Genomic DNA, 27,212 nt, shown 5'->3' with positions numbered 1-27,212 from the left:
AGAGCAAAGAAATTTTCTTCAAACAGGCTGTCTCTAGAGAAGAACTAGGTAACTTTTTAAATTGAAGTACAATTTACATACCATAAAATTCACCTATTATAAGTGTACAATTTAGTGATTATTAGTAAGTTTATAGAACTGTATAACACTCACCACAGTTCAGTTTTAGAACATTTCCATTATCCCCCAAAAGTTCCTTTCTGCCCATTTGTAGTCAGTCACCACTCCCATCCCAACCTCAGGTAAATACTAATCTACTTTCTGCTTTATAGATTTCCTTTTCTGGACATTATATATAAATGGAATCTTACAATATGTAGACTATTGTTTCTGCCTTACTTCACTTAGCATGTTTCTGAAGTTTATCCTTGTTGTAGAATATATCAATAATTGGTTCCTTTTTATTCCTGAATTATATTGCATTGTATGGATGTAACAAATTTGTTTATCCACTGAGTAATTGATAAACATTAGGGTGTTTTTAGTTCTGGACTAGTTAGATAAAGCTGCTAAGAACATATGTATACAAAACTATGTAGATATTCTAGGAGTAGAGTTGCTAGATCATAGGATTGTAAGCTAAGTTTATGTTTAGCTTTTTAGGCAGCTGCCAAACTGTTTTCCTAAGTGACTGTACCAATTTACATTTCCACCAGTAATGCAAGAGGGTTCCAGTTTCTTATTCCTAGTCAGTGCTTGGTATCATCAGTCTTTTTGATTATAGCAATTGTTGTGAGTATGAAATGGTACTTCATATGGTTTCAGTTTGTATTTCCTTAATGACTAATGATATTGTACATATGTTCTTGTTCTTATAAGCCATTTTTGTATTATCTGGTACTTTGGTTATTTAAATCTCTTGTTCATTTTAAAAATTGAGTAATTTATCATCTTATTATCAAGTCTTGAGTTCTTTATACTGAACACGAATTCTTTCTTTGTCAGATATTTGATTTGCAAATATTTTATCCAAGTCTGTGAGGCTTTTTTTTTTTTTTTTTAAGAGTGATCCTTTATTTAGTCATTTTGGCTTACAATTGAAACTCTGGAAATTCAAAGTCAACCTCCTTGCCAGTGAGCTTATTACACACCAGAAAATGTTTCAACCTTGTGTTCTGCATTGTTCTGCTATGCTTTGTCCAAATGAGCCTTTAGAAGGTGGCTGCCATCCAGTTTTACACAGATTCTCTTGCCCACAATTTCACTTGGGAAGACCAAGTCTTCAAGGATTGCATCATGCACAGCTGGCAGAGTATGGCTCTTGGGATGCTTTTGCTTATTTTTTGTATGGCTTTTTTAAGTTGGCTTAGGCAGAATTCTTCTCTGAGCATTAAAGACAACATGCTTTCCACTGAACTTTTTCTCCAATTCACATACTAGCCAGACTTGGATTTTCTGTAAAGACATCAGTTGAGGTATGGGAACAAAGATTATAATAGCCTTCTGACCATCACCAATCTTCAGTTTCCTTGGTTGCTGTTATATTCAGCTCCCTTAACTGAGCCTGTAGGTCTGAGTTCATCTCCAGCTCAAGAAGAGCCTAAGAAATGCCAGACTTGAATTCATCTGGCTTTTTACCATTGGGCTTCATGATCTTTGCACTTGAACTGAACATGGCTTTTTTTTGGTGGAGCCCTGGCCTAGGAAGAGGCTTTTTTTTTTTTTTTTTATCATTTTTTTAAAATGATGTGTTGAAGAGCAGAAGCTTGTAACTTTTAATGAAGTCCAGTTTATTATATTTTTTCTTTATGTATTGTAATTTTCATCTTAAATCTTAAGAAGTTTGTGCCTAACCCAAGATAAGGAGGATTTTATCCTATACATTCTTCTAAATATCCATTTTTGAGTAAAGTTTTATGTGTATTGTGAGGTATAAATTAAAGTTGTATTTTTAAAAATATGGATATAGAATTGTTACAGCACCATTTGTTAAAAACACTTTTCTTTCCCCATTGAATTCTCTTAACACCTGTATTTCTTTACTAGAGCTGCTGTAACAAGAACCATAAATGGGGGGAAGGGCTGAAAACAACAAATATTTATTCTTTCAAGGTTCCTGAGACTAGAAGTCTAAAGTCAAGGTTTATGTAGAACCATGTGCCCTCCAAAGGCTCTAGAGGAGAATCCTTCTTTTCTTTACCTCTTCTAGCTTCTGGTACCTTTAGGTAGAATAATTCCAATCTCTGCCTCTTTCTACATGTGGCCTTCGACTCTTTGTGTTTCTTCATCTCCCTGACATTTTTTTTTTATTTTTTAAGTTAAGCCAGTAAAAATAATTTATTCACACATGGGGAAGAAGAGCAGAGCTTGCTGAGAAATGGGAGAGAAGGATGGAAATATGCATCGAGATTTGATGTGCACTGCTCTAGGCAGAGAAAGCAAGATTTGGCTTGTGTGGTTACCTTTTAAGCTATTAATTATTCCTCCCCTTAGCATTAGCATTACTGGTTACCTCACCAATAGTGGGGGCCTATGGTGAGGCCTTTTGTTTAGGGTTATCCAGAACCTCCCCTCGGCCGTGGAAAGAGTACCAACTGGGACCTCAAGGTCAAGGCCAAGGTCTGGTGGGGTCTCATGGCCATGTTCTCTGTCAGCCATGTTGTAGCTTGTCTAACTTGCTTCAACTCCCTTCTCAGAGAGTTCATGCCCTTATTCTTAAGTGGGTACTGTGGGGCATTGGTCATTCTTCAGTAGTTACTTCTTGCTGGTTAGGACAGTAGTCCCTGCCTGATAAGGCATAAATCTATGTAGCTGTCCTATTGAGGTCAAGGAAAGATGGGTTCCCACACCATGGTTGGAACTGGATAAAATCCCTGTATGATTAATATCTTGTTCTGGAAGGCATTGATTCTGGAAGAAATAAAGTTAGTTAGAATTTTGAAGATACATGACCCCACTAAAAGGGTCAAGAAGATGGTGGTAAGCAGACACACAGAGGGGGCCAGCCATAATATACTGGACCATGAAAATAAGAAAGGCCAGCTGCCTCCAGAGGCTACATCCTTCCAAAGTTGATGGGAAATAGCATTCTTCCTGGAGTTCTTTTATGCTGTTGTTTAGCTCTAGGGAGAGATTGTAGTAGACCTGCTGGGTTTGGGTATAAACTGTACCCCAGTTCCCACAGCAGTGGTTATGCTTAGGACAGCTAGCAGAGGTGTGAAGAGAGGCACTGTCTAGACATAAACTCACAAAGACAGCATAGGCAACAACAAGACGAGCATATGACAAACATAAGACAAGCATATGTAAAGACAGTACATAAGAGAGCCATTCCTTTATCTTATAGGCATGTTCATTAATTACTTAGAAAATGAATTAAGTTTACCAGGACTCTTAACATATTTAGTATCCCTCTGCATATGATCTAGAATAGAAAAGATGCCATAATAATTATCAGGCTGTAGGTACAGTACTTACTACTAATCAATGTACAAGTTCCTCTTTGAGCTGCAATTAATAGATCTAAGCTCCAGGTTTGCAACACCATACATGGTATCTCTCCATGGGAGCAGACCATAAAGCCAATTGTATTTGTCTAAGTTCTACTCACAGTATTCTGGAAATTGTTGCTCCCTTGGTATGTCCTTCACACAACCGGCATGCTGCAACACAACTGGTCCTAGAGAGAGACTAGGAAGGGAAGGCTCTGTTTCACTGGCCTGGTGCATAGCACCCTTTGGCACTACGAAACAGAGCCAGTCTGGAGGCAGTGTGCATTTTGCATCTGGTAATATCTAGCCATCACCAGCTGCTGCAGGTGTCTGAAAATGTAATGAATCTTGATTCCATTGGGAATCTTAGGTTTTATAAAATAATGGGGAAAGTAATTTTTCCTGTGCTGCTAAAGTAAAATACCTGTTAATTAACCTAATCATGGTAAAAGTGTAAAGTAAAAAGCAAAGTACTGAAATAGTAAAGTTCATTTGATATGATATACGTTGCATTGGAAGTGTTTAGAAAGTGTATAAACATTAAGAGATACACTTCAGTATTGTAAACCTCTCTTGTGCATTCAAGCCAATCCCAAATACCCAGCATAGAGTCTCTCCATTTGAGTTATTGGCTAGGTTGGTCACTGACACCTAAAACAATAAAAATATTTCTTACATTTCTGAACAAGCTCCCTGACTTTTTAAAAAAATTAATTTATTGAAATATATAACCCACACAGAAACATACATAAACAATAAATGTATAGTGATAGTTGTGAACTTACAAAACAAACATATAACATCATACAGGACTCTCATAACTCACCCTACCACCAGCACCTTACATTGCTGTTAAACCTTTTTAACTAATGATTACAGAGCATTGTCAAAATATTACTACTAACCAAAGTATTTCCCCCAACCCTCCCTATTATTATTATCTTTATATCATTGGTATGTAAACATGCATAAACAATTAAGTGTATAGAAAAGTTGTGAACTTACAAAGCATGCATGCATAACATCATACAGGGGTCCCATACATCAGCCTTCTACCAACACCTTGCATTGTCGTGAGATGTTTGTTACAAATTATGAAAGAATATTGTCAAAATCTTACTACTAATAATAGTGCTTATCTTACATTTGGTGTGTTTCCCCCCAACCCACCCTATTTTTTTTTAATATATTTTTTATGACAGAAGTTGTAAACTTATAGGACAATCATGCACATGTGCAGAATTCCCAACAACACCCCACTATCAACATACCACACTGTGGTGGAACATTTGTTACAGGTATTATCATCTGATTGTTACCATGTCCATAGTGTGCATTTGGCTCACATTTTCCATACTGCCCCATTATCAACACAGTACATTTTTTTACATAGATGCAAGAATATTATATTATTACTGCTAAACACAGTCCATAGGTCATTCCACTTTATTTTTCCCATGCATGCCTAACACCCTGCACTAGTGATATACATTTGCTCTACCTCACAAAGGACACTCTTGCATCTGTACCATCAACTACAGTTCTCATCCACCTCTTGGTTTACTGTTCTATTCAGTTCCTAGATTATTCTCTAGTATTCTGTCAATTGGCATTTATATACCTAGACTACCATTTTCAGCTACATCCCCATTTATCAACTAGCTGTTACTCACTATTTGTTACCATCCATTCTATACATTTCCACATTCTTACAGTAAAGTTCATTAAAAAGTTCTATGTACATTAAACATCCTTAGTCCATCTCAGTCCTTCTCTTATCTCTGTTAATAATCCACCACCTACTACCAGATCTTGAAGATATTTTCTTACAATTTCTTCTAGAAATTTTGTGCTTCTTGCTTTTATTTTTAGGTTTTTTATCCATTTTGAGTTAATTTTTGGATAAGGTGTGAGATAGAGGTCCTCTTTCCTTCTTGCAGCTATGGATATCCAGTTCTTTCAGCACCATTTTGCTGAATGGACTGTTCTGTCCAAGCTGTGTGGGTTTGACAGGCTAGTCAAAAATCACTTGACCATACCTGTGAGGGTCTGTTTCTGAGCCATCAGTTTGGTTCCATTGGTCTATGTATCTATCTTTATGCCAGTACCATGCTGTTTTTACCACTATAGCTTGAGTATGATTTAAAGTCCAGAGATGAGGGTTTGCTTTTCCTTTTTTGATGTTTCTGGCTATTTGGGACTCCTTACCCTTCCAAATAAATTTGATAATTGTTTTCAATTTTTTTTTTTAAATGCTGGTGGAATTTTTATCAGGGTTGCATTGAGTCTGTATATCAATTTGAGTAGAACTGACATCTTAATGATATTTAGTCTTTCAATCCATGAGCATGAAATGTTCTTCCAGTTGTTTAGGACTTTTTTTTTTCATTTCATTTAACATTAGGTTGCAGGTTTCTGAGTGCTTTACATTGCTAGTTAAGTTTATTCCTATTTGAGTTTTATCTGTCATATTTTATTTTCACCACTCTTTGACACTTTTAGTTACTTTTATTGATATAATCTTCATTTCTAGACTCTCTTCCAGGCCTCTCTCTCCTGTCTTTTCTTTTCAGGCTCTAGCACACCCTTTAGTATTCCCTGAAAATCTAATCTCTTTCTTAGAAATTCTCTCAGTTTCTGTTTATCTGTGAATATTCTAATCTCACCCTCACTTTTGAAAGATAGCCTTGCTGGATATAAAATTCTTGGCTGGAAGTTTTTTCCTCATAGTATCTTAAATATATCAGACCACTGTCTTCTTGCCTCCATGGTTTCTGGTGAGAAATCAGCACTTAATCTTATTGGATATCCTTTATATGTTATGAATTGCTTTTCTCTTGCTGTTCTCAGAATTCTCTCCTTGTCTTTGGTTTTGGACGTTCTGATTAGTATGTGTCTCAGAGGTAACCTGTTCAGATTTTTTTGGATGGGAGTACATTGTGCTTCTTGGACATGGATATCTATGTCTTTTAATAGGGTTGGGAAATTTTCTAACATTATTTCTTTAAATATTCCTTCTGCCCCTTTTCCCTTCTATTCTCCTTCTGCGGCACCCATGACATGTATGTTTGTACATCTCTTGCTGTCGTTTAGTTCTTGGAGACCTTGTTCAATTTTTTCCATTCTTCTTCAGTTCTTTTGTATGTTTACTCTCAGAGGCCATTTCTTCAAGCTCACCAACCCTTTCTTCTGCCTCTTCAAATCTGCTATTATATGATTGCAATGTTTTTTAAATTTCATTTATTGTGCCTTTCATTCCCGTAAGATGTTTTTCTATGCATGCTTTCAAATTCTTCTTTGTGCTCATCCAGTGTCTTCTTAATATCCTTAATCTCTTTAGCCATATCATTGAATTTGTTGAGGCGATTCGTTTGAACAACTATGATTAGTTGTCTCAACTTCTATATGTCATCTGGAGACTTATCATGTTCCTTTAACTGGGCCATAGCTTTCTGTTTCTTGGTGTGGATTGTCATTTTTTTTTAAAGACTTATTTCTTTATTTCCCCCCCTTCCCCTCCCCCACCCCGGTTGTCTGTTCTCTGTGTCTATTTGCTGTGTCTTCTTTGTCCACTTCTGTTGTTGTCAGCAGCACGGGAATCTGTGTTTCTTTTTGTTGCGTCATCTTCTGTCAGCTCTCCGTGTGGGTGGCATCATTCTTAGGCAGGGTTGCACTTTCTTTCACGCTGGGCGGCTCTCCTTACAGGGCGCACTCCTTGCGCATGGGGCTCCCCTACGCGAGAGACACCCCTGCGTGGCACGGCACTCCTTGAGCACATCAGCACTGCATATGGGCCAGCTGCACATGAGTCAAGGAGGCCCAAGGTTTGAACCACAGACCTCCCATGTGGTAGACAGACACCCTAACCACTGGGCCAAGTCTGCCGCCCATGGATTGTAATTTTTTATTAGTGTCTTGGCATCTGGCTTAATAGATTATTTATTCTGGGTGCAGTTTTTCTCTTTAGTTTAGGGCTTCCTGTTCTTTCTCCCTTGCTGGTTGTACAGTAGGAGCCAAGAATGTAGTTGGTGCTATAAGCTGTGGAGGCTCAAGCTGCCCTCATTGCCCCAGGGACTGATGAAGCTTCTCTTGACTTTCTCCTTTCCCATAGGTGGGGAGAGAGTCACAGTTGTGTGGAATAATCCAAGTTGTGCAGGCATAGACTGTGGTTGCCCAGAGAGACTGATGAAACTTCACACCCCTTTCTCCCCTTCCTGGGGCGGGGATGGAGCTGCAGGTGTGGGCAGCAGTCTATGCAGTGTGGTCCAAGATGACCGCAGTTGCCCTGGTAGACTTAAGATTATTCAGTTTGTGGCAGCCAAAGATACCCAATGTTACCTGGATAGGCTGGTGCAGATCTAGCCAGCCTCCTTCCTGCCAGAGGTGGGACTGAAGCCTCGGCTAGGGCTGCAGGCTGATCTGGGTGACAGAAACCGGTTCCTATCGTCACTGTGATATTTGGTCAGCCAGACTTCCCCTCAGGCTGGTGGTGTAGTCAAAATGGTGGCCAGTGGCCTCTTTGCTTTCCAACTTGCAAAGATTCATACCCCAGCTGTCCTTGGGTTATTCCTTAGCCATCCGAGTCTACCAATCAGTAGCTGAAATCGGCAGCCAACTGTCTCTTCTTCCCTTGTTTTTGTGAAATGGTGCTTCCAATTCCAATCACAGAACAGCTGCTGGGTAGCTTGTAACACCAGAGTAGGACAATCACTGCCCTCTGCGACTTGGCCAGCAATTTCCCAGATAGGCAGAGATCCCTGCACTTCCTCCCTGTCGGAGGCGGCACTGGGGCTTAGGCTAGAGCTGCTATCTAACCTGGATGGACAGAAGCCGGTCCCCACCAGCACTGGGATTCTCAGTCCGCCCCACTTCCCCTCGTGCCAGGCATGGAGTTAAGATGGTGGCTCCGGCCTTTTTCTACTTGGACAGGCTCAAACTTTAGCTGTTCTCAGGATTATACTTTAGCCTGCTGAATTTACTCATCAGTAGCTGAAGTTGGTGCCCAACCATCTCTTCCTGCCGTTTTTGGGAACTGGAACTTCCCATTCTAGCTGCAGAACAGCTCCCAAGGTGGCTTATGCCTCCAGTGGAGGATGGGCACTGGCCTCCGTGGCATGGAGCACTCTACTTAAAAGTTTTCTCTGCAGATGGGCAGTCTGCATCTTCCATTCCTTCAAGGATGTTGCAGGATACCTTCTGGCCTCCCGCAACTGAGATAGCTCTGGGTGTTTACTAACTACCCTATAGCAGGAGCTGACTCTAGGAGCTCCTTACTTCGCTGCCATCTTGCTGGTTAGCCTGCTCCCTGACTTTTTAAGGACACTTGTCTTTATGTTTAGGACCCATCTTAATCCAGTATGACCTTATCTTAACTTGATTATATCCACAAAGACTATTTCCAAATAAGTTCACGTTCACAGGTGCTAAGGGTTAGAACTTCGACATACAGTATTTTGGAACGATGCTCAGTTCAACACAGCATAGCACTTTGGTCTAAATCAACTGACTATAAGTGTAAGGATTTACTTCTGAATTCTCAATTCTGATCCAGTTATCTATACTTGGCTATACTAAGGCTAATACCTCACTGTCTTGATTACTGTAATTTTAAAGTAGGTTTTCAAATCAGGTTAGTGTACGTCCTCCAGCTTTGTTCTTTTTTCAAAACTGTTTTGGTTAATCCAAGTTCTTTGCACTCCCATATCAATTTTAGGACAGCTTGTCAGTTTCTAAAAATTCATAAAAACCTGATGAGATTTTTAAAAACGATTGTGTTGAATCTGTAGGTCATTTGTAGACAGTTGCCATCTTAGTAATGTTGAATAATTTAATCCATAACATGAAATATCTCTCCATTTATTTAGATATTCTTTGATTTCTCTCAGCAGTTTTCCAGTTTTGTATATCCTTCATTAAATTTATTCTTAAGAATTTTGTTTCTGTAGTTACTATTGTGTATAGTTATTTCTTTTTTTTTAAAGATTTATTTTTTATTTATTTCTCCTCTCTTCCCCCCACGCCCCCCCCCCCCAGTTGTCCGCTCTTTGTGTCCATTCACTCCGTGTTCTTTTGTGACAACTTTCTATCTTTATCAAGGGCACCGGGAATCTGTGTTTCTTTTTGTTGCATTGTCTTGTGTCAGCTCTCCATGTGTGCAGTGCCATTCTTGGGCAGACTGCACTTTCTTGTGGCTCTCATTACAGGGCGCAATCCTTGCGTGTGGGCTCCCCTATGCAGGGGACACCCCTCCGTGGCAGGGCACTCCTTGCACACATCAGCACTGTGCATAGGCCAGCTCTACTGTGCACGGGTCAAGGAGGCCTGGGGTTTGAACCGCGGACCTCCCATGTGGTAGGCGGATGCCCTATCCACAGGGCCAAGTCTGCTTCCCAGTTATTTCTTAATTTCAGTTTTGGATTGTTTATTGCCAGTATAAAAAATTTTGATACATTGTGTTATTTTTTCATTCAACTCAAAATGTTTTCTAATTTCCCTTAAGATTTCTTTGGTTGTCAATCCAAGGTCCACAGAGAAAAGGTGGCATTGGAGTGGGAAAAGTGGACATGGTGGCTGATGGGTATGGGGAATGGCAGGAAGAGATGAGATGTGGAGGCACCTTTGGGACTTGGAGTTGCCCTGGATGGTGCTTCAGGGGCAATCACCAGACATTGTAAATCCTCCCAGGGCCCACTGGATGGAATGGGGGAGAGTATTGGCCATGATGTGGACCATTGACCATGAGGTGCAGAGATGCCCAGAGATGTACTTACCAAATGCAATGGATGTGTCATGATGATGGGAGTGAATGTTGCTGTGGGGGTGGTGGGGTTCAATGGGACCTCATTTTTTTTTTTAATGTAATATTTTTACAAAATCAATAAAATAAAAACAACAACAACAAAAAAAGATTTCTTTGGTTGTTATTCCTCTTTTTCTCATTCATTTCCTTCTTTCATGTTAAATATTTATGTTGAACCATTTTAATTGCTCTATTATTTCTGTAACTAAAACATTTGTTAGCTTCACAATAATTGGGTTAGTGGTTATACTGTGCATTTTTACCTTATTACAGTCTACTTCAGGACAATACAGATTTAATTCTGGTAAAATATAGCTGCTTTGATCATATAGCTTGATTTCTTCTCCAACTTTGTGTTATTATTTTTGCATGTGTTATAATTACTCATATACCATATTACAATTATTGTTTAGTATAACTTTAAAGCTTTGGAAGAAATTAAGAGAAGGAAACAAAAAATATGTTCACAATTTTTTATATTGACTTATATATTTACCATTTCCATTGCTCTTCATTTCTTCTTCTGGATTTGAGTTGTTGTCTAGTGTCTTTTCTTTCAACCTGAAGGATTTTGTTTAGTATTTCTGCTAACAACAAATACCCTCATTGTTGTTTATCTGGGAATACTGTTTTTTTCACCCTAATTTTTGGAGGATAATATTTCTAGTTAGAGAATTCATCATTGACGATTTGTTTGTTCTTTTCTTTTTTATTAATGTACTTTTTATTTTTGTTTTTTAGAAGAAACTTAGATTACATAAATGTTACACAAAAAATACAGAGGAGTCCTTAGCCCTTACTAGCCCTCCCGCATTTTCTGACATCAATAGTATCCTTCATTAGTGCAGTACATTTGTCAGAACTGAAGACATCTTGGAGCATTGCCACTACATTATGATTGTAGTTTACACTCTCTCACATTCATTTTTGCAAGTTAAAATATGATATACAATGGCCTGTATCTGTCATTGAAATGTCATTCAGGATTATTCCCAAGTCCTAGAAATGCCCCCAAATTACACCTATTTTTCCCTCTCCCTCCCCTTAGAACTTCCAGTAGACACTGCCTCCACATCCATGATAAAAGTTCTTCCAGATCACAAGTCTGCAGTAGAACAACTCTACTTTAGGCCATCATCCATTCTCCAATCTTGAGGATCCTGTGATGGTGATGCCCACTCTATCTCTAATTGAGAGGGGGCTTAGATCCCATGGGGCAGATGGATGGGACTTTCTTGCTTGCAGTTGCAGACTCTCTCTGTTCCTTGAGATGGTCATTGTCAGTCATCTTCTCCATGTTAGTTGTCCTGGGTGAGTCCAGTGACCTGGAGAATAGGTGTTGCAAGTCTTTTGACATTCAGGACCCAACTGGTACTTGGACAACTCGAAGATTTAAGTGTCTTGGACATACAGCTATCAACTCTAGTACCAATTATAGGTTCAAATAGAAGGGGCAGCAGAGCCATGTGTAGGGAAAATACAAGTAAGTACAATTCTATCACACTGCGGAACATAAATTCCAAAGTAGGGCCCACTGGTGGAGCGCCAAACTCCTGAGCTGTCTGTGCCCCTCCCTATAGTGTCTGGATGTCTCCAGAGCCCTCTGGACCCCCACTATTTGAGGTAATATTTACTTTGGCGGTCTACGAGTTTCTGCTGAGATGTGCATAAGCATAACCTCTGAAATGACCTTTTGACTCACTTAAAAATCTCTTAGCCATATAATCTCATTTGTCTTTACCCTTTCCCCCTTTTGGTCAAGGTCTTTTTCCAGTTGCATTGCTAGGTGGTGCTTGGTAGTAATCCCTCAGTGCCAGAGAGGCTCATCCCTGGGAGTCATGTCCCATGCGGGGAAATGTAATGCATTTATACGCTGAGTTTGGGCTTAGAGAGACGCCACATTTGAACAACAAGGAGGTCTCAGGAGGTAACACTTAGGCACTCTATAATACTATGCTAAGTTTCAATTTCAAAGGTAAAGGTTTTTAAGTACAGTCATCACAATCAAGGGTCTGTCAATGGTCCATCCTCCTTCAGTGTATCATTCCACTGCTTTCTGTCCTCTTTTGTTTCTGTTTGGAAGTCAGTCATTAGTTGTATTCCTTTCCCCCTGGATATAATTAGTGATTTTTTTCTTGTACCTTTCAAGGTTTTCTCTTTGCCTTTATCTTTCAACAATTTGAATATAATGTGACTAGGCATGAATTTCTTTGTGTTTATCCATCTGGCATTAGTTAAGCTTCTTGAACATGCAGATTAATGTTATCCATCAAATTTGATACATTTTCAACCATTTCTTCTTTAAATAATTCTCTGCCCCCTTTCTCTTTGTCCTATCCTAATAGGACTCGCACTATATACATATACCCTCAGGTTTCTGAGACTCTATTCATTTTTCCCTTTTTTTCTCTGTATTATTCAGACTGGATTGTTTCCATGGATCTCTCTTTGAGTTAACTAATCAGTCTTCTGCCCTTTCAAACCTACTGTTGAGCCTATGCAATAAAATTTTAAGTTTTGGTGTTTGTACTTTTAAAGCCTATTATTTTCATTTTTAAAATAATTTTATTTTCTGTATTATACTTGTCTATTTGTTGCACAACTGGCATCATATCTTCCTCTAATTCTTTAAACATAGGTTCCCTTTATTCTTTTGAAGACTTTGTCTGCCAAATCCTGTATCCACTTGAGTTTCTATTGCTTTTTTGGTCATTACAGACCACATTATTTTTTTGTTTAAAAAACTGATATTTTTAAATAATACATTTCTAAGCTCTGGATTCTTTTTTCCTTCCTTGAATGTTGCTTTTGTTTATTTATTTATTTTTTAAAGATTTATTTATTTACTTAATTCCCCCCCTCCCCCGGTTGTCTGTTCTGTGTCTATTTGCTGCGTCTTGTTTCTTTGTCTGCTTCTGTTGTCGTCAGCGGCACGGGAAGTGTGGGCGGTGCCATTCCTGGGCAGGCAGCACTTTTCTTTCCTGCTGGGCAGCTCTCCTTACGGGTGCACTGGGTGCACTTGGGAAGTGTGGGCGGTGCCATTCCTGGGCAGGCAGCACTTTCTTTCCTGCTGGGCGGCTCTCCTTACGGGTGCACTCCTTGTGCGTGGGGCTCCCCTACGCAGGGGACACCCCTGCGTGGCGTGGCACTCCTTGCTCGCATCAGCACTGCACATAGGCCAGCTCCACATGGGTTAAGGAGGCCCGGGGTTTGAACCACGGACCTCCCATGTGGTAGACGGACGCCCTAACCACTGGGCCAAGTCCGTTTCCCCTGCTTTTGTTTATTTTTGGTATTGGTTGTTTTCTTAACTTCCTTGGTCTTAATCCACAAAGTCTGCATTCCCCGTGGTGTGTGGCTGCAATTTCTCTGCTCAGTTTTTTTTTTTAATTCACATTTTTACTTTTCAGACTGTTTCTCTAAGGATTTCCCTGTGTCTGAATAGCTTAGTTGTTACACAGTGATTGATCAGAGGCTGTGCTCAAATACCTTGAGCCAGCCTGTGCTGGTAGATATGTGTATGTGTTGGGAGTGTGGTCAGAGTTCTGGCATTATTCAAGTCTGTACCAGTTTATCTTTCCCCCTTGGCTTTCTTAGGCCTCCCTGCTACATATGCATGGCCTTGTGGTCCACCAGTGATAGGTAGACAGCTTATCTAGCTCCTGACTGGCTCTCATTTGTAGGCTCTTCCTGTTATATTTCTTGCGGACCACCAGTCTGCTGCTTATTTCTACTAAGGTCACAACCTCAAACTAGCAGAGCTGGGCACTTGTCCCTTCATGTCCTACGGTTTGCTCTTTTTATTGACAGCATCACTAATGTAGGGGTTTTTGGCCTCTGGTCCAAATTAAGCCAGGCCCCACCAACAGTCAATCTGCTAGTTTCCAGGACTAGCCACCCTTACCCCTCTTCCCCAACCTTAACCTCTGCCCCACAGAACTACCACACTGACCGAGCTGTGGGGGAATAGGAGCCGTTCCAGGCAAGAACACCACAGATTCCCACTGTTTTTACCCAAAGTTCAGCAGTTTTTCATGAATAAATACTTCTCCATTTGTTGTTTGTGATTGCTCGATATCCAGATCCCTGAAATTACTGTTTTTAACAATTTTTTCCCCCAGTTTTGTAGTTGTTTCTTGGGGAGAGGATTTGCTGGTTTATTTAGTCCACCATCAGTGCAAGTCCTATGTCACCTGACAGCTTTTAAAATGGCAACTTCTCCTACTGAAGTTCCGCTTAAGCAGGCACTATTCTCTAGATCCTTTGTACCATTTTGGTACAAATTTGGGGTTAGGGGGATCAGAAAGACTGTTCTGGCTCTGGATAGTGAGCAATCACAAACAACAAATGGAGAAGTATTTATTCATGAAAAACTGCTGAACTTTGGGTAGGAACAGTGGGAATCTGCGGTGTTCTTGTCTGGGACGGCTCCTATCCCCCCACATCTTGGTAAATATGGTAATTCTGTTGAGGTGGGTGTTAAGATTGGGGAAAAGGTGTAAGAGTGGCTAGCCTTGGAAACACGCCATCTATTCTGTCTACCTTGCTGTATAATCTGCCATTTTAATCCTATTGATATGAGGTGTTTTACACTTCAACAGTTATTGCTGGTAGTTTTTTTTGTATATTGCCCTCTTTTGACTACCACCTGAATGGCATATGACTGTTTGTAATGATGAATTTAATGAAAGTTTCTAAATAAGTTATTATATGATTCTCCTTTATAAATGCAGGCACGTGTAGTATATTTTGTCTCTTTTATAACACAAAATGCTTAAATGGTTAAAATTTGCACTGCAGTATAGCTCTCTGGCTCATGAAAAATGAAAGCTATCAGCGATCTAGGCAATAAGATTCATCGCCAATAGTCACTAGCAACAGCACACAGCATTTTAATATCAGTGAGTCCACAGCTAGCAGTAAGAGCTGGTGTAATTGAAAGACGTTTAGGTGTAATCATTCTGCTGTTTGTTCCTTGCCAGGTTCAACATGGGATTGTGTGAGTATTTGAAGAAAACAGCAATTTTTTTACATCTATGAAAAATGTAAAAAAGGTAGATCAGTGCTTAATTTTAAGGAACGTGGTAATTTTAAAATCAAGCAGTTCTAAAGTATAAAGGTATTTTATTTGTCTTGGTTGATTAAAGCTTAGAAAAGCTACTCCTTGGTTACAAGTGAACCGATAATTCTGGTCTTATGTTGCCGTGGTAACGACTCATGCTGATATAATTGAGAACATCTTATACATCCTGCTTCGAACATTTTCTCCCTGCCATTTTGAGTTGTTCTAGTGGTATATGAAGGAGGCAAGGATAACTAGCTTGAGAGAAATTAGTAAGAAATCTAATTATACACATATTTGGCATTAATCTGGTGTTTACTAGTGATATCTCATATCTCATGCTGGGCAGTTATGCTTTGCTTCTAGGGGCTTTTCTTTTTAAAACAAAGACAGCTCTTTTCATTTTCTGTGTGCTGCATGTTCCAGTGTATGTGTTTACACCATCAGTTCTTCTACCTCTAGAGATTAGCATAACTCCCTTTGCTGTTGGATTGTTGTTTTGAGCAATATGTTTTGGAAAGGTTGCTTTTCATCATGAGTGGTAAGTATGCTCTCTCTGAGACTGTGCAGCTGTATTTTTTTTTTTAAATTAACTATAAGGAAAAAATATTTTTTAAAGAGACAGTTGTAAAGCTAGAATTACAGCGAATTACATTTTATGCTTCTGCTTTTGCATTTAGGCATAATAGTGAATTGTTTTTAAAAACCATTGACAACTGTAAACAGTTAATAATTATCACTATTAGTAGTCAGTACCGATATCAGTTTCTAATTTTCTTTATGGTTTGCTTTGTAGTTTTCATTGGGTATTATTGTTTTTAATTGTGTTATAAATTAGTGAGTAAAAGACCCACCTTGTTAAAGAGGGTTTTTTTTTTACTATCTGATCGTGTGATAATTAGTCTAACTTTCCTCTGATTGGCTTTGTCATCCTATTATTAATTTCTGTTAGCTTCTTTTTGATTATATAAAAATTACTGATCTTGAAAATAATGCTACAAAATGATTTATTGGTTGCTTTTACCTACAATTGATTGAAAAATAAGGACTTAGTTATGAAATAAATACATACATTTTGGGCATGGAAGCTTTGTTAAAATTTTTAAGAAACAGTTTTTGGGAAGAAATAATTTATCAGGAAATGTGTATTTGTGTTAGTCTACTTTATTATTATAATATGGTTTGTTTTTTCTGAACATTTCCAAAAGTGTTTTTTGAGAAAATGTACTACAGTATATACTGCAGTTTATCATAGGGTAAAAGCTGTTCACTTTAAGCCAAGCCTTCAGCTAAAAATAGATATCCTGTTGTTAGAGTGAGAAATATTTGCTTAGAGCATAATTCATTAGCATATTTTTGCTTAACTAAAAAAGACAAAGTTTTAAAATTAAGCCTTGATTCAGATAGTTTTAGATGTGTTATATGTTTTCTCTGATAACGTAACATTTCTATAATTTACACTTAAAAGATTTAGAAATTGAAATTCAGAACCTGAGAGAGAGGGTTTGCTGTATAATGATAGAATTCAAAATAGGTGAACCTTTTCTATCATAACTGGAAATTACCTCATTATCACCAATAAATATTTATTATCCTGCTGCAGTACAACATAAACCTCTTCAACACTGTTAGATATTTGTTTATAGAATGATATAAGACTTTAGAGAAACATTTTATATGTAAGATGTTAATAATTACCTCGATTATTACTTTGCTGTTATTGAAGTAGCTAGATCTTTTTGATCTACTGTTATAAATTCAGACTAATATTACAAAATGGACATGTTAATATGCTCTAGGACTTCTGTGGATATCAAAACTGGATATACCTGTTTTTCATATTTAAAATATTCGATTTCTCTACCCAGGCCAATGTGCGTTTTCTCTTTATAAGCCCAGCATATAGTGTAGAATCTTTAGGTAACCAGTGTGGTATTCTGGAGGTTTTATAATAGGATTTGTTGTTTGTAGGTAAGGAAAATTGTTGCTCCTTCTCGATTGCTTTACTTTTCATTGATTCATCTTCAGGAAAACTGGGGATTATACAGATAGTATTTGATGGACTTGATCATAGTAGCCTGCTTTTATAGCCTTTTCTACCACAGGAATCATAGTAAACACAAGTAGACATCCTGACTTTTTCAGGATTGTCCTAATTTAACTAATCTTACACATGTCAAATATAGTTAATTGCCCTGGGCATTTTTAAATGTGGAAAATTACAAGTGAAGTGTGGTTTTATTCATAAAAATAAGCATATTAGTCCTTTTTATCTAAGTCTATAGCTATACTTGTATTAATATGTATGTGATGCTTTTCTAGTTAAATGCTGTGCCTTTTCTCCTCCCTACCTATTAAATGTTAGTTTCCTGTAGGAATCTATCTTTGGCTCTCTTCTAAAGCTACATTCTCTCAGAATGATCTCATCCATGCCCACATGTTCAGCCATTACCTGCAGGTTCAGTTCAAAAGTGAATTTTCTCTTCCCATGCCCAAATCTGTTTTTCTGTTTTGTTGTATTTTGTTTGTTTTGTTTTGTTGTTTTGGGGTTTTTTTGGCTTGTTTTTTTCATTGTTGTTGTTGTTTTGTATTTCTCATTTCTGTTGATCGTCCCACTGCCCTTGCTGGAACTTAAAAACAGAAACCTTACAGTCTTTACTAATTTGTTTCTTACCCCACACATGCACTCAATCATTAAATTCTATTGATTCTATTTCAGAAATATCTTAGAAATCATTCCTCTTCTCCATTCTCACTGATACTGGGAATGCTTTTAGATCAGGTATTCTAGATTACTCTCAATCCTAATCCAATAATTGCCTTACTGGTCTCTTAGCTTCCAGTTTTATATCCCTCCAGACCATTTTCTACACTGTCATTTAAAAAATGCAAAGATACCCATTTCTTAACCCAACATAAAAACTTTCAGTTATTCCCTCTTGACTATAAAATTAAGGTTAAACTCATTAGTATGACGTATGTAATGACCTGCCTTTGCAGGTTTGTTTGCATCTCTCATAAAATTCTCAGGTCTAGCCATATTGTACCATAGTTCCTTACTTTCTTTCCATATTTATTGCCTTTATTGTAGAAATTCTGAGAACTGGCCAGTGTCTCCATCATTGACCCCATAGAGTAAGGTTAACCCTCTTTAAAAGCAAACTTTTAAACTTGATAACATGTGTTCTATTATATTGAAACTATTTATTTACATGTCAGTTTTCAATGTCTAAAGTGAATTCCTTAAATCAAGGACAGTGCCCTATTTTACTTATGTTTCCAGTAGTTATGCTAGTGCCCCAAACGTAGTAAGCAGTCCATCAATATTTGTAGAATATACAAAGGACTAAAAATTATGCAAGTTTTTACATATTTGAACACTTTTCTTACATTTCTATTGAAAAATATCAATCATATGGGTTTTTTTGGGGTTCAGAAAACATGATAATCATAGTGCTTACTTATCATTCCTGCAGCATCTCTGTAAATCAGATAAAATGATTAAGAAACTAATATTAAAACTTTTATATTTTAAGTGTGAAAAGAACCTTTGGTTTTTAAATTTTTCTTTCTTGATCATAACCCTGTTTGTGACATTTTGCCCTTGTTAAGCAAACTGTGTGTTGTAAGGAAATACTAAGGAATCGGGTGTCTTCACCTTTGGATTAAAAGTAATGGAAACTTATTCCAACCAACTTTAGCAGAAAAAGATACATAAAAGTAAAGTTGGGCTTTACCAAGTACTAGAATTGGGAATTAGAAAACTTACAGGAACTATAACAACACCTTTCTCAGATTTTCTCTCTGGAACCCCATGACTTTTTTACTCTACTTTTCTGCTTACATCTGCTTTATTATCCTCGCTTTGGGTAGGATACATTTCTCTACTGCTAATACAAGATGAAACTTAGTCATCCCTCAGGTTCAGAGTTTATGTGTACTTCTAGTTCATGTGCTTAACAGAACTAACATAACTATATCAAAATCCCAGATGAACCAAAAACCTGACAGTTTTACTTTGAATAGAATGCCTTCATGGAAAAGAAGCAGGCAATACTAGCTATCCCTAGTAATTTGGAGAGATGAGACTAATAAAAAGAAAGACTGTGATGGGCAGAAGATCCAACACTGCTCATCATTTTCATTCTCAAGCAGCTAGACTGGGACAATCAAGAATTTGTTAGGCTATTCCAAACTGAAAGATGGGCCTTTCTTCCAGATAAGGCAGCCTCTTCTCTGCTATGGTGGCTATCACCACTAGGAAAGAATCTTTAGTTCTGGCTCCATTCCCATTTCTGAATGGGAAAGTAAAGTTGGGCTTTACCAAGAAGCCCAACTTCATTGGGCTCCCATTATTTAACTGATAACATAAATACTTCCCAACTAAAAGATCTGAGACTTTAAATCTAACAGTACCAAAGTAGGAAGAGAGGGTATGGGAAAAACTGCCTACCTTATTTGGAGGTATTTATAAAGTTTTGAAAGGCTTCTCTTTGTTAATGAATGGATCAATAAGAAAAACTATGGCAACTATAGAAGAGATAATGTACTGTTAAAGGATAAAATGATAGCCTTCAAGGGGAAGAGAAAGAACTTACATTTAAAAAACATTTGTGGGGTAGGATGTAAAAATAAAAAATTATAGATAGAATCTGTTGAATTCTTTAAAAGTTCAAGTGAACCTGGAGTCTGTGAAATGAGATAAAAAAATAAAACGAGACTGAGATGAAAAGAGAGCTGGTTAAGAGGCAAGCAGGAATGGATGTGTGGTGATATATGATAAAGAAAGATTATGAGGAAACCTGGCATTTGCAGAATATAAAGTTGCATCAGATTTAGTAATGAGCAGAATAAGCACTATAAATTAATTATGTGAAGAACTAGCTTGAGAAACCCTCCAGAATGGAGGAGAACTGGACAGGGTAAAAATTATGAGGGGAAAAAAATATAATAGATGAAAGTACACAATTCTACAAATGGAATTAATAGCATTCCCACAGAACAGAAAATGACTACAAGAAAAGAAGCAGTAAATCAAAAATATGATTCAGGAAAACTTTATCTCAATCTATAGATTGAAAGAACTCCTTGTGTTTTGAAAAGATTAACAAAGTTACTAACACTTATATATATCCTGAAGAAATTATTGAATTTCAAGGGTAACAAAGAAATTCTATAAATTTGGCTTTTTTGCATCTTCAACTTAAAATAAAGTTTGTTCTATAGAGAAAAAATCCAAAAATTGGAGACTAGATAACTTGAAAATCCTTCTAGATTAAAAATTATTTTTTTTTAATACAGCAGCACCTAGAAATGGTGAATAAAAATACAACAAGCATCACTTTAACTGAGTAACTGAACTTACAAGAATATAATAGAAATCCCCAGGGTCTGTAAAGTGAAGGACTAAATGAAAACTAGAACTGTAAGGGGGGAGCATGCTCTGACCTTGTTAACTAATGAGTTTTGGTTTTAAACAGCCTCACAAAGACATAAGACAAGTTCTTTGATCCATATGAGTTGGAATTTCTTAGTCCCCTGCATAAATCCAGGATTCTCAAAGGATCATAAACTCAGTGAAAGAGTAGATTAGTTAAAAAAAAAAAAAAAAAAACAACCTCCACTGGCACAAGTTAAAATCAAGGAAATTAGGTTCCTGGGGAATAGGGAGGTTTGCAGGATGCCGTCCCTGAGAATTTATTGACTGCCTCACCTTGTGTAGGTTTTTTAGATTTTAATCAGTATTAATGTTGTGTTCTAGGAATCTCAAATAAAATATTATCATTTCAGTCCCAGAATGGTAGCACCCACTTGACGCTAGGCAGAAGCCAATACAAAACAATTTTCCGGGGTGCATCCTCAAGTCAAGCCCTATAGGGCTCCCTCAAGTAAAGTCCCACTGAACATGAATTCACAATCCACATGCACACACACAAAATACTGCAAATGATATTCAAAAGACACAGAAGCATTAGACGCTCCCAAGAATGTCAGAGAGTAGAACTGCCACATACCTACTATCACTTTGCCATAAAAGACATAAAAAAAGAAATATAAAATAGAAGAAAAACTTACATGCACCTCTTGCAGAGCCTGAAAATATACAAAACAAAATTGATCAATTTAAAGGAGAATTATAAATATGTAAGATTTATAAATATATATAGAGAATACTTACCAAGTAGTTAAGGATACACAGACATACATAGAACACCTAACAAAATTTTGTTACTAAACATATTCAACAAATTTCAAAGAATTAATATACAGCCATGGTTGTTAGCCACAAGATAATTAAGTTTAATCAATAATAAAAGGCTAAATAAATTAATAAGAACACAAATGCCTATATTTGGAAATTTTAAAAATTCAGATAACTCAAGGATCAAGAATGAATTCCCAATACAAATATGTGTCAGAACTTGTGGGATGTGGCTAAGGTAGACTTAGAAAATTTTAAATGCTTATATTAGGAAAGGAGAAGGAAATTCATGATATAAGCATCCAATTAAACAAGTTAGGAAAAGCACAACATGGTTAATCTAAAGGAGAAAGAAACTGATAAAAGCATGAACAAAAATCACTGGAATAGAAAATAAAGATACATCAAAGCCAAAGATTAGTTCATGGAAAAGACTTAAAATGAGAACTCTACCTGTTTCAGAAATTGAATCATAGTCAATTTTTAAATTCAAAACTTAAATAAAACCAGGCCTGGGGCAAGTTCTAGGAAACAGTAGTAAAAATTTAAATCTGGTACAAAATCTTCCAGATAATTGCAAAGGGGAAATATTCTTAAATATATTTATTCTAGTACAGCTTTACAGGTAAAGTATGGGAAAAGAAACATTTTTTGAAGTTAGGAATAGGCAAAGGATGCCCATTGTCCTGTTTCTGTACAACATTGCATGGTAAGGCAAGAAAAAGATGAAGGACACAAAACTGTCATTCACACGTGATATATGATTGCCTACATAGAATATTTGAAAGAACCTATCACTGTTATTTTGGAATTAATAAGAGTCTGGCAAGATTGCCAGATGTAATATCAATATGTAAACATCAATTATGGTCTATACATCAGCAATAAGCAAGAAAGGTAATTTTTAAATATTTCTCATTGTAATAGGAACCAAAGCTCTAAAGAGCCTGAGAATAAATCTAATAAAAGAGATATAAGACCTTTAGGTAGAAATTATAACATTCTACTAGAGATATTCAACTATCCTTTAACAAGAAGATATTATTTCATACCCATTAGAACAGTAAAAATGAGAAAGTTTGACACATTTTGTAGAGACGTGGAGCATCAAGAACTCTCATATACTGTTGGGAATATAAATTAGACAACCATTTATTAAGCCATTTGTCACTATCTAGTTGAAAATGAGCATATCTTGTCATCTAGGGAATCCACTTTTAGCTCTACACTGTCTAGCAACAAGATGGAATATTTGAAATCAGAACTACCCAGAAAATCCATAGAATATAATTTTGGTAGATATAATATTCCTCTGAGGAAAACCCATGGTGAACAATTTAGGAAGTAAATTGTATTTCAAAGGTTGCCTGTGTCCTTAGTTTTATGACTCTAAAGTTAGCTTGCTTCTTATGACTATAAATTGAGTTTGTTTTCATTACAGAATCCTATAGGATATATATGAAATCAAACATGCCTTGGATGAACTAGAAAATTCACATATCTCCAGATAGAGAGCAAGTTGGGAGAGAAAGCATGTACATATGATTAGTATTGAGTGAATGTATACTATTTGGGAGTCTATATGTCCATGTAGATACTATTCTAATAAGTTAATGTTTTTTCTATAATTTGGTTATTAAATATATGTCTCTTTTAAAAAAGGTTTTATATATTTTTTAACAATTTAGTGAAAGAGATAGTTTATTACACTGTTCACTTGTAACCAAGATTTGATTTTAAAAAATTAATAAAGCAAAGGAGTAAAATAATGTTGCAATAGGAAATGTAGCTTTTATTTACTGTTAAATTTTCAAACACTCATTGTGATTTGTATAAATACTGATACCTTAGAAAACAAAAGTAGCCATAATCCCACCTCTGGACTGCACAAATACTGTTGTAGTAAATAAAAGTTTTTTATACCCATTAGCATATTTAAGGTTAAAGTGCATTTGCTTTGAATGTGCATGTTTAAATTTGGTGACACAAATAAAATGCCTCTTCAGCAAAGTGAATGAAATTACCTTTCAGATAAAAGGGACAGAATATGATATTTCATTAAGACAATTCTCAGAGTAGGGCTCTGTTTGTTCAAAAAATATATACTTGTAGAATTTGGTGTTATCCATATATAAAACACTTTTCAATTTGTGTCAAGTTTTTTTTTTTTCATTTTATTTCTATGTGTAATATATTAGTGGATGGGTAATTTCTTATGGATATGTTATTTTACATGTTATTTAATCTGTTTATTTTTTTTTCGGCCAAGCACGCAAATCATCAGAAGCATCTGGTAGGAAACTACTTTTTAAAGACTAATTCTGTTACTTTGTTTGTTTTAAGTTGCATTTTATGAGGTATTTTATGGTAATTAGTATATCTTATATTTAGTTTTTCCATGAGTTCTATTTACAGAAAATATTTGAAATACAATTTGGGGGGATTCTATTCCTAGAAATAACAAATAAAGATCTCAATGGAGTAGGTGTTTGAACTAGAGGTGGCAGAAGACACATTAATACTTTCCACTGGAGGTTTTGGAAGGGATAATACTTTCAGAAGTTTTGGAAGGGATAGTACTGCTCTATTATTGTTCAGTGTTTAATATTTTCCTAGGCAATTGATTTTAATTCCATTCTATTTTTGTGCTTTCTGACATACACTAAACAACTCTTAAATAGAATAATGTTTTTATTAAGGTAAGGGAAGGAGATGAAAATCATTTAATTCAAAGAGATTAGAGAGCCCAAGAATTAGAATCTGTTTAGTAATAAATTTTTCAAACTATTAGAAAAATACCATTAAAATCCTATAATTGTTTATAATATAAAATATTTGCTCTTTCCCTAATAGAAAATTTTAGAGGAAGAGCTTCTTCCCTTATTCCCGACATAGATAGCCATCAAGTTTTAAAATATGTAGGCCTCCAACCTCTACCCTCATCCATCCTTCCTATATCTGGCTCCCCACTCCCTTAGCAAGTGATCTTGCTTCCTATCTTCCAGAGAAACAGAGTGTGGCAACTGTGAGCTACTCTCCTTCCTTCCCACACACATCCAAAAACAATATCACCATGGCAGAGAAGTACCTCCTTGATTTGGCACCTGATTGCCTGTATGCTTCATCTTCTGCTGCAGGGTGTACAGTCACACCCTTTGCGGTAGCTATTATAAGTCAGTTGTCATTCCTTGGATAAACTGTTCTTCCACCATGCTTTTATACACAAGATCACCCCAGATTAGAAATGTCTTCTTCCCCAACTTTGTCTGCCAACAGGAAACCTTGATTCTTCAAGATCCAGCAGTATTGCTGTTCCCTCTATTATGACTTACCTTACTACTTAAGAATTTCTACTCTCAAGGTCTCATAACGCCTTATAATTGCCTTCATTTTAGTCCTGATCACGTTCCATAGATGGTTCATCTATCTCTCCATTAGCTTCTCATCTCCTTAACAGTGGAGACGTAGTTGTTCTTGGTGCTAGTCCCAGAGTTTAGCTCAGTATTTAGCACCATTAAAAGGTACTCGATAAATGTTGTTGAAAAGATTATTAAACCACCACCAAGGGAGTGGAATGCTTGAAAGTCATTAATGTCTTTCAGAAAGGGATTAATGTTACAATTCATAGTATCTTTTCTACAGTAGAGTTCTACTGAATAACAGAAGTCTAATAATTATTGTTGGTGCAATAGTTGCAGGATATGTATTTTAATATTTTCTTCTTAATATTATGAGCCCTATTGCTATAGGAATGAAAAGTTTTGTTATTTTAAGAAAAATTAGCATGGTATGGATTTCAGCACTGAACAGTAGGTATTGACTTTAATTTTTACCATTTAATTTTAAAATTTCCTATTTGAATATGTTCAGTTAAATAATTGTTTCTGTATTAACATTTCTGTGTATAATATTCTAGGAAAATGTGTATAGGTGACTTCATGCTAAAATTTTTATTAGTGTCATTTAATCATTGTTTAATTTATTTTTGACAACAAGCTTGCTCCTCTTCAGAAGTATCTGGTAGGCAATTACTTTTTATAGAAGAAATGTAACATTGCCTTTAAAAATCTTTAGTTGATTGTTTGCATATTATTTTGCTCCTCATAAAGCTATATTTCTATCAAATATGTTGAGTTAATAAAGTATTTCCGTTGGTAGAAGAAATGGTTAGTTTGCTGTTATCTTAGGTTCTATATATAGAAATGACTATTGCAGTTTCTCATGTGATATTTTAGAAACAACAAATAGAGTGGTGAAGCAGTGGTAGTTGTAAAGGATGGCAGAAGACAGAATAATACACATCACTGCAATTAGATTACCTAGGTTAATGAATGTTTTTGAAAGAGAGTATATTGTTGTAAATTTTTAATGAAACAGCTAATATTTTAATTGGTTATTTACCTTAGGAAGTTTATATTGTATTTTGTTTTTGTTCTTTTTCTGACATATATTGAATACAATTTAAATAGAATTGTGCTATTATTGATATAAAAGAGGGAAGTGAAAATTATCTCATTACAAAGTGCCTGGAATACTTAATACCTACAGCAGTTATAATCTGTATTGTAATGGATTTCTAAACTCTTCTCAGAAAACATGGATGATAACTTCTTTTAAGAATTGAATAATATCTGCTGTAGCTAGCAACATGCTCTTTTTATAATAAACAATAATCTGGTTTGCCTAGCACAGCTGCACAAAGTTACTAATAAATAATATTTTCTAGATGTTATTAGTACAACTATCTGAATTATATGGGGAAAAAGTTGAATTTTTAATTTTCCTAATGTTTAAAATGAACTTTGTAATCTGATTTTCAAACTGTGTCCAGTATATAAAAATGCTCAAACTATTTTTTAGGGAGGTAAGAATTAGCTTTTGTGTTTTTATGAGCATGTTGAAATCCATAAAATTTGTTTTTTTTCTTTATCTCAGCAATGTGGGTGAAAGGTCCTGCAAACAAATGCTGGGTAAACAAATAGATTCATTTGGTGTTCTCATTTTTTCTTGGAACCCAAGATTCTTCAAGTAGTAGAAACTGAAGAGAAAATAAATTTATTTGAAAAAGAAACATTGAGAATATGTTCTCCTGGGAAGAAAGTTAGGGGTTTTTTTTGTATCTTTTTCATTTTTGTAGTACCTTATTGGTCCATTATTGACTAGTATAGAACAAAATATATTTACAGAAAATTCCTTCTCTGGGGTATTTTTTTCCTCAGGAGAATTACTAATCCCTGTTAGATGCTATATAGATAGCTAGGAAGTATTAGAGCAAGTATTCTAACTCAGATGTGCCAACCTCTGAAACAACCACCCTAAAACAGTGGTTGTTTCAGTACATCATAGAGTGATTGAGATGATAAAATATAGATATGGGTTAGATATTAGAACACAAGAAAACTTAAAAATTGAGTGCTTCAGAGGATAAGCATTATAGGGAATCCTAGATGCCAGCACCTTGTGTCAGTGGGCAGAAATTTTAATAATAACCAGAGAAAAGCATTTAGAGAGTTAAATTCACAGCTATTTAAAAACAGTAAAATTGAAAACAAATACACATGGTTCTGGCTAGCCTATTGTTTTAGGGTTATTCATGATCCAGCATACCTGAAATATTTTATTTTGCATATTTATATGAATAATATATTTTAGTTAACTTATCTTTTTACAAAGATAACTACGTTTGCCTTTGCATCTGAATAGTGAACATATAAACTA

The 27,212-nt window shown here is 36.2% G+C and overlaps 1 protein-coding gene and 1 pseudogene across 13 annotated transcripts in view; one reads left to right on the top strand and one right to left on the bottom strand.

The window, feature by feature from the left end:
• Positions 1 to 27,212, top strand: part of PRKACB (protein kinase cAMP-activated catalytic subunit beta) — a 164,835-nt gene that overhangs the window by 89,061 nt on the left and 48,562 nt on the right. Inside the window, exons 1-3 of one of the 13 annotated variants that reach the window (XM_058303264.1) lie at positions 15,022 to 15,229; positions 23,764 to 23,787; positions 25,491 to 25,514. The exons of 2 other annotated variants lie outside the window; for them this stretch is intronic. In XM_058303264.1, coding sequence (XP_058159247.1) covers positions 15,220 to 15,229; positions 23,764 to 23,787; positions 25,491 to 25,514 — 58 coding nt within the window. In that variant the 5' untranslated portion in view covers positions 15,022 to 15,219. Of the gene's footprint in view, positions 1 to 14,789; positions 15,230 to 15,357; positions 15,834 to 23,763; positions 23,788 to 25,490; positions 25,515 to 27,212 lie in introns of those variants that run through there. 10 more of the 13 variants (XM_058303261.1, XM_058303265.1, XM_058303260.2 and 7 more) reach the window with 10 other exon arrangements.
• Positions 1,032 to 1,615, bottom strand: LOC101421046 (small ribosomal subunit protein eS7-like; annotated as a pseudogene).

Source organism: Dasypus novemcinctus, chromosome 9, assembly GCF_030445035.2.
Source record: "Dasypus novemcinctus isolate mDasNov1 chromosome 9, mDasNov1.1.hap2, whole genome shotgun sequence".
Taxonomy (NCBI): Eukaryota; Metazoa; Chordata; class Mammalia; order Cingulata; family Dasypodidae; genus Dasypus; species Dasypus novemcinctus.
This window is presented reverse-complemented; position numbering and strand designations above follow the sequence as displayed.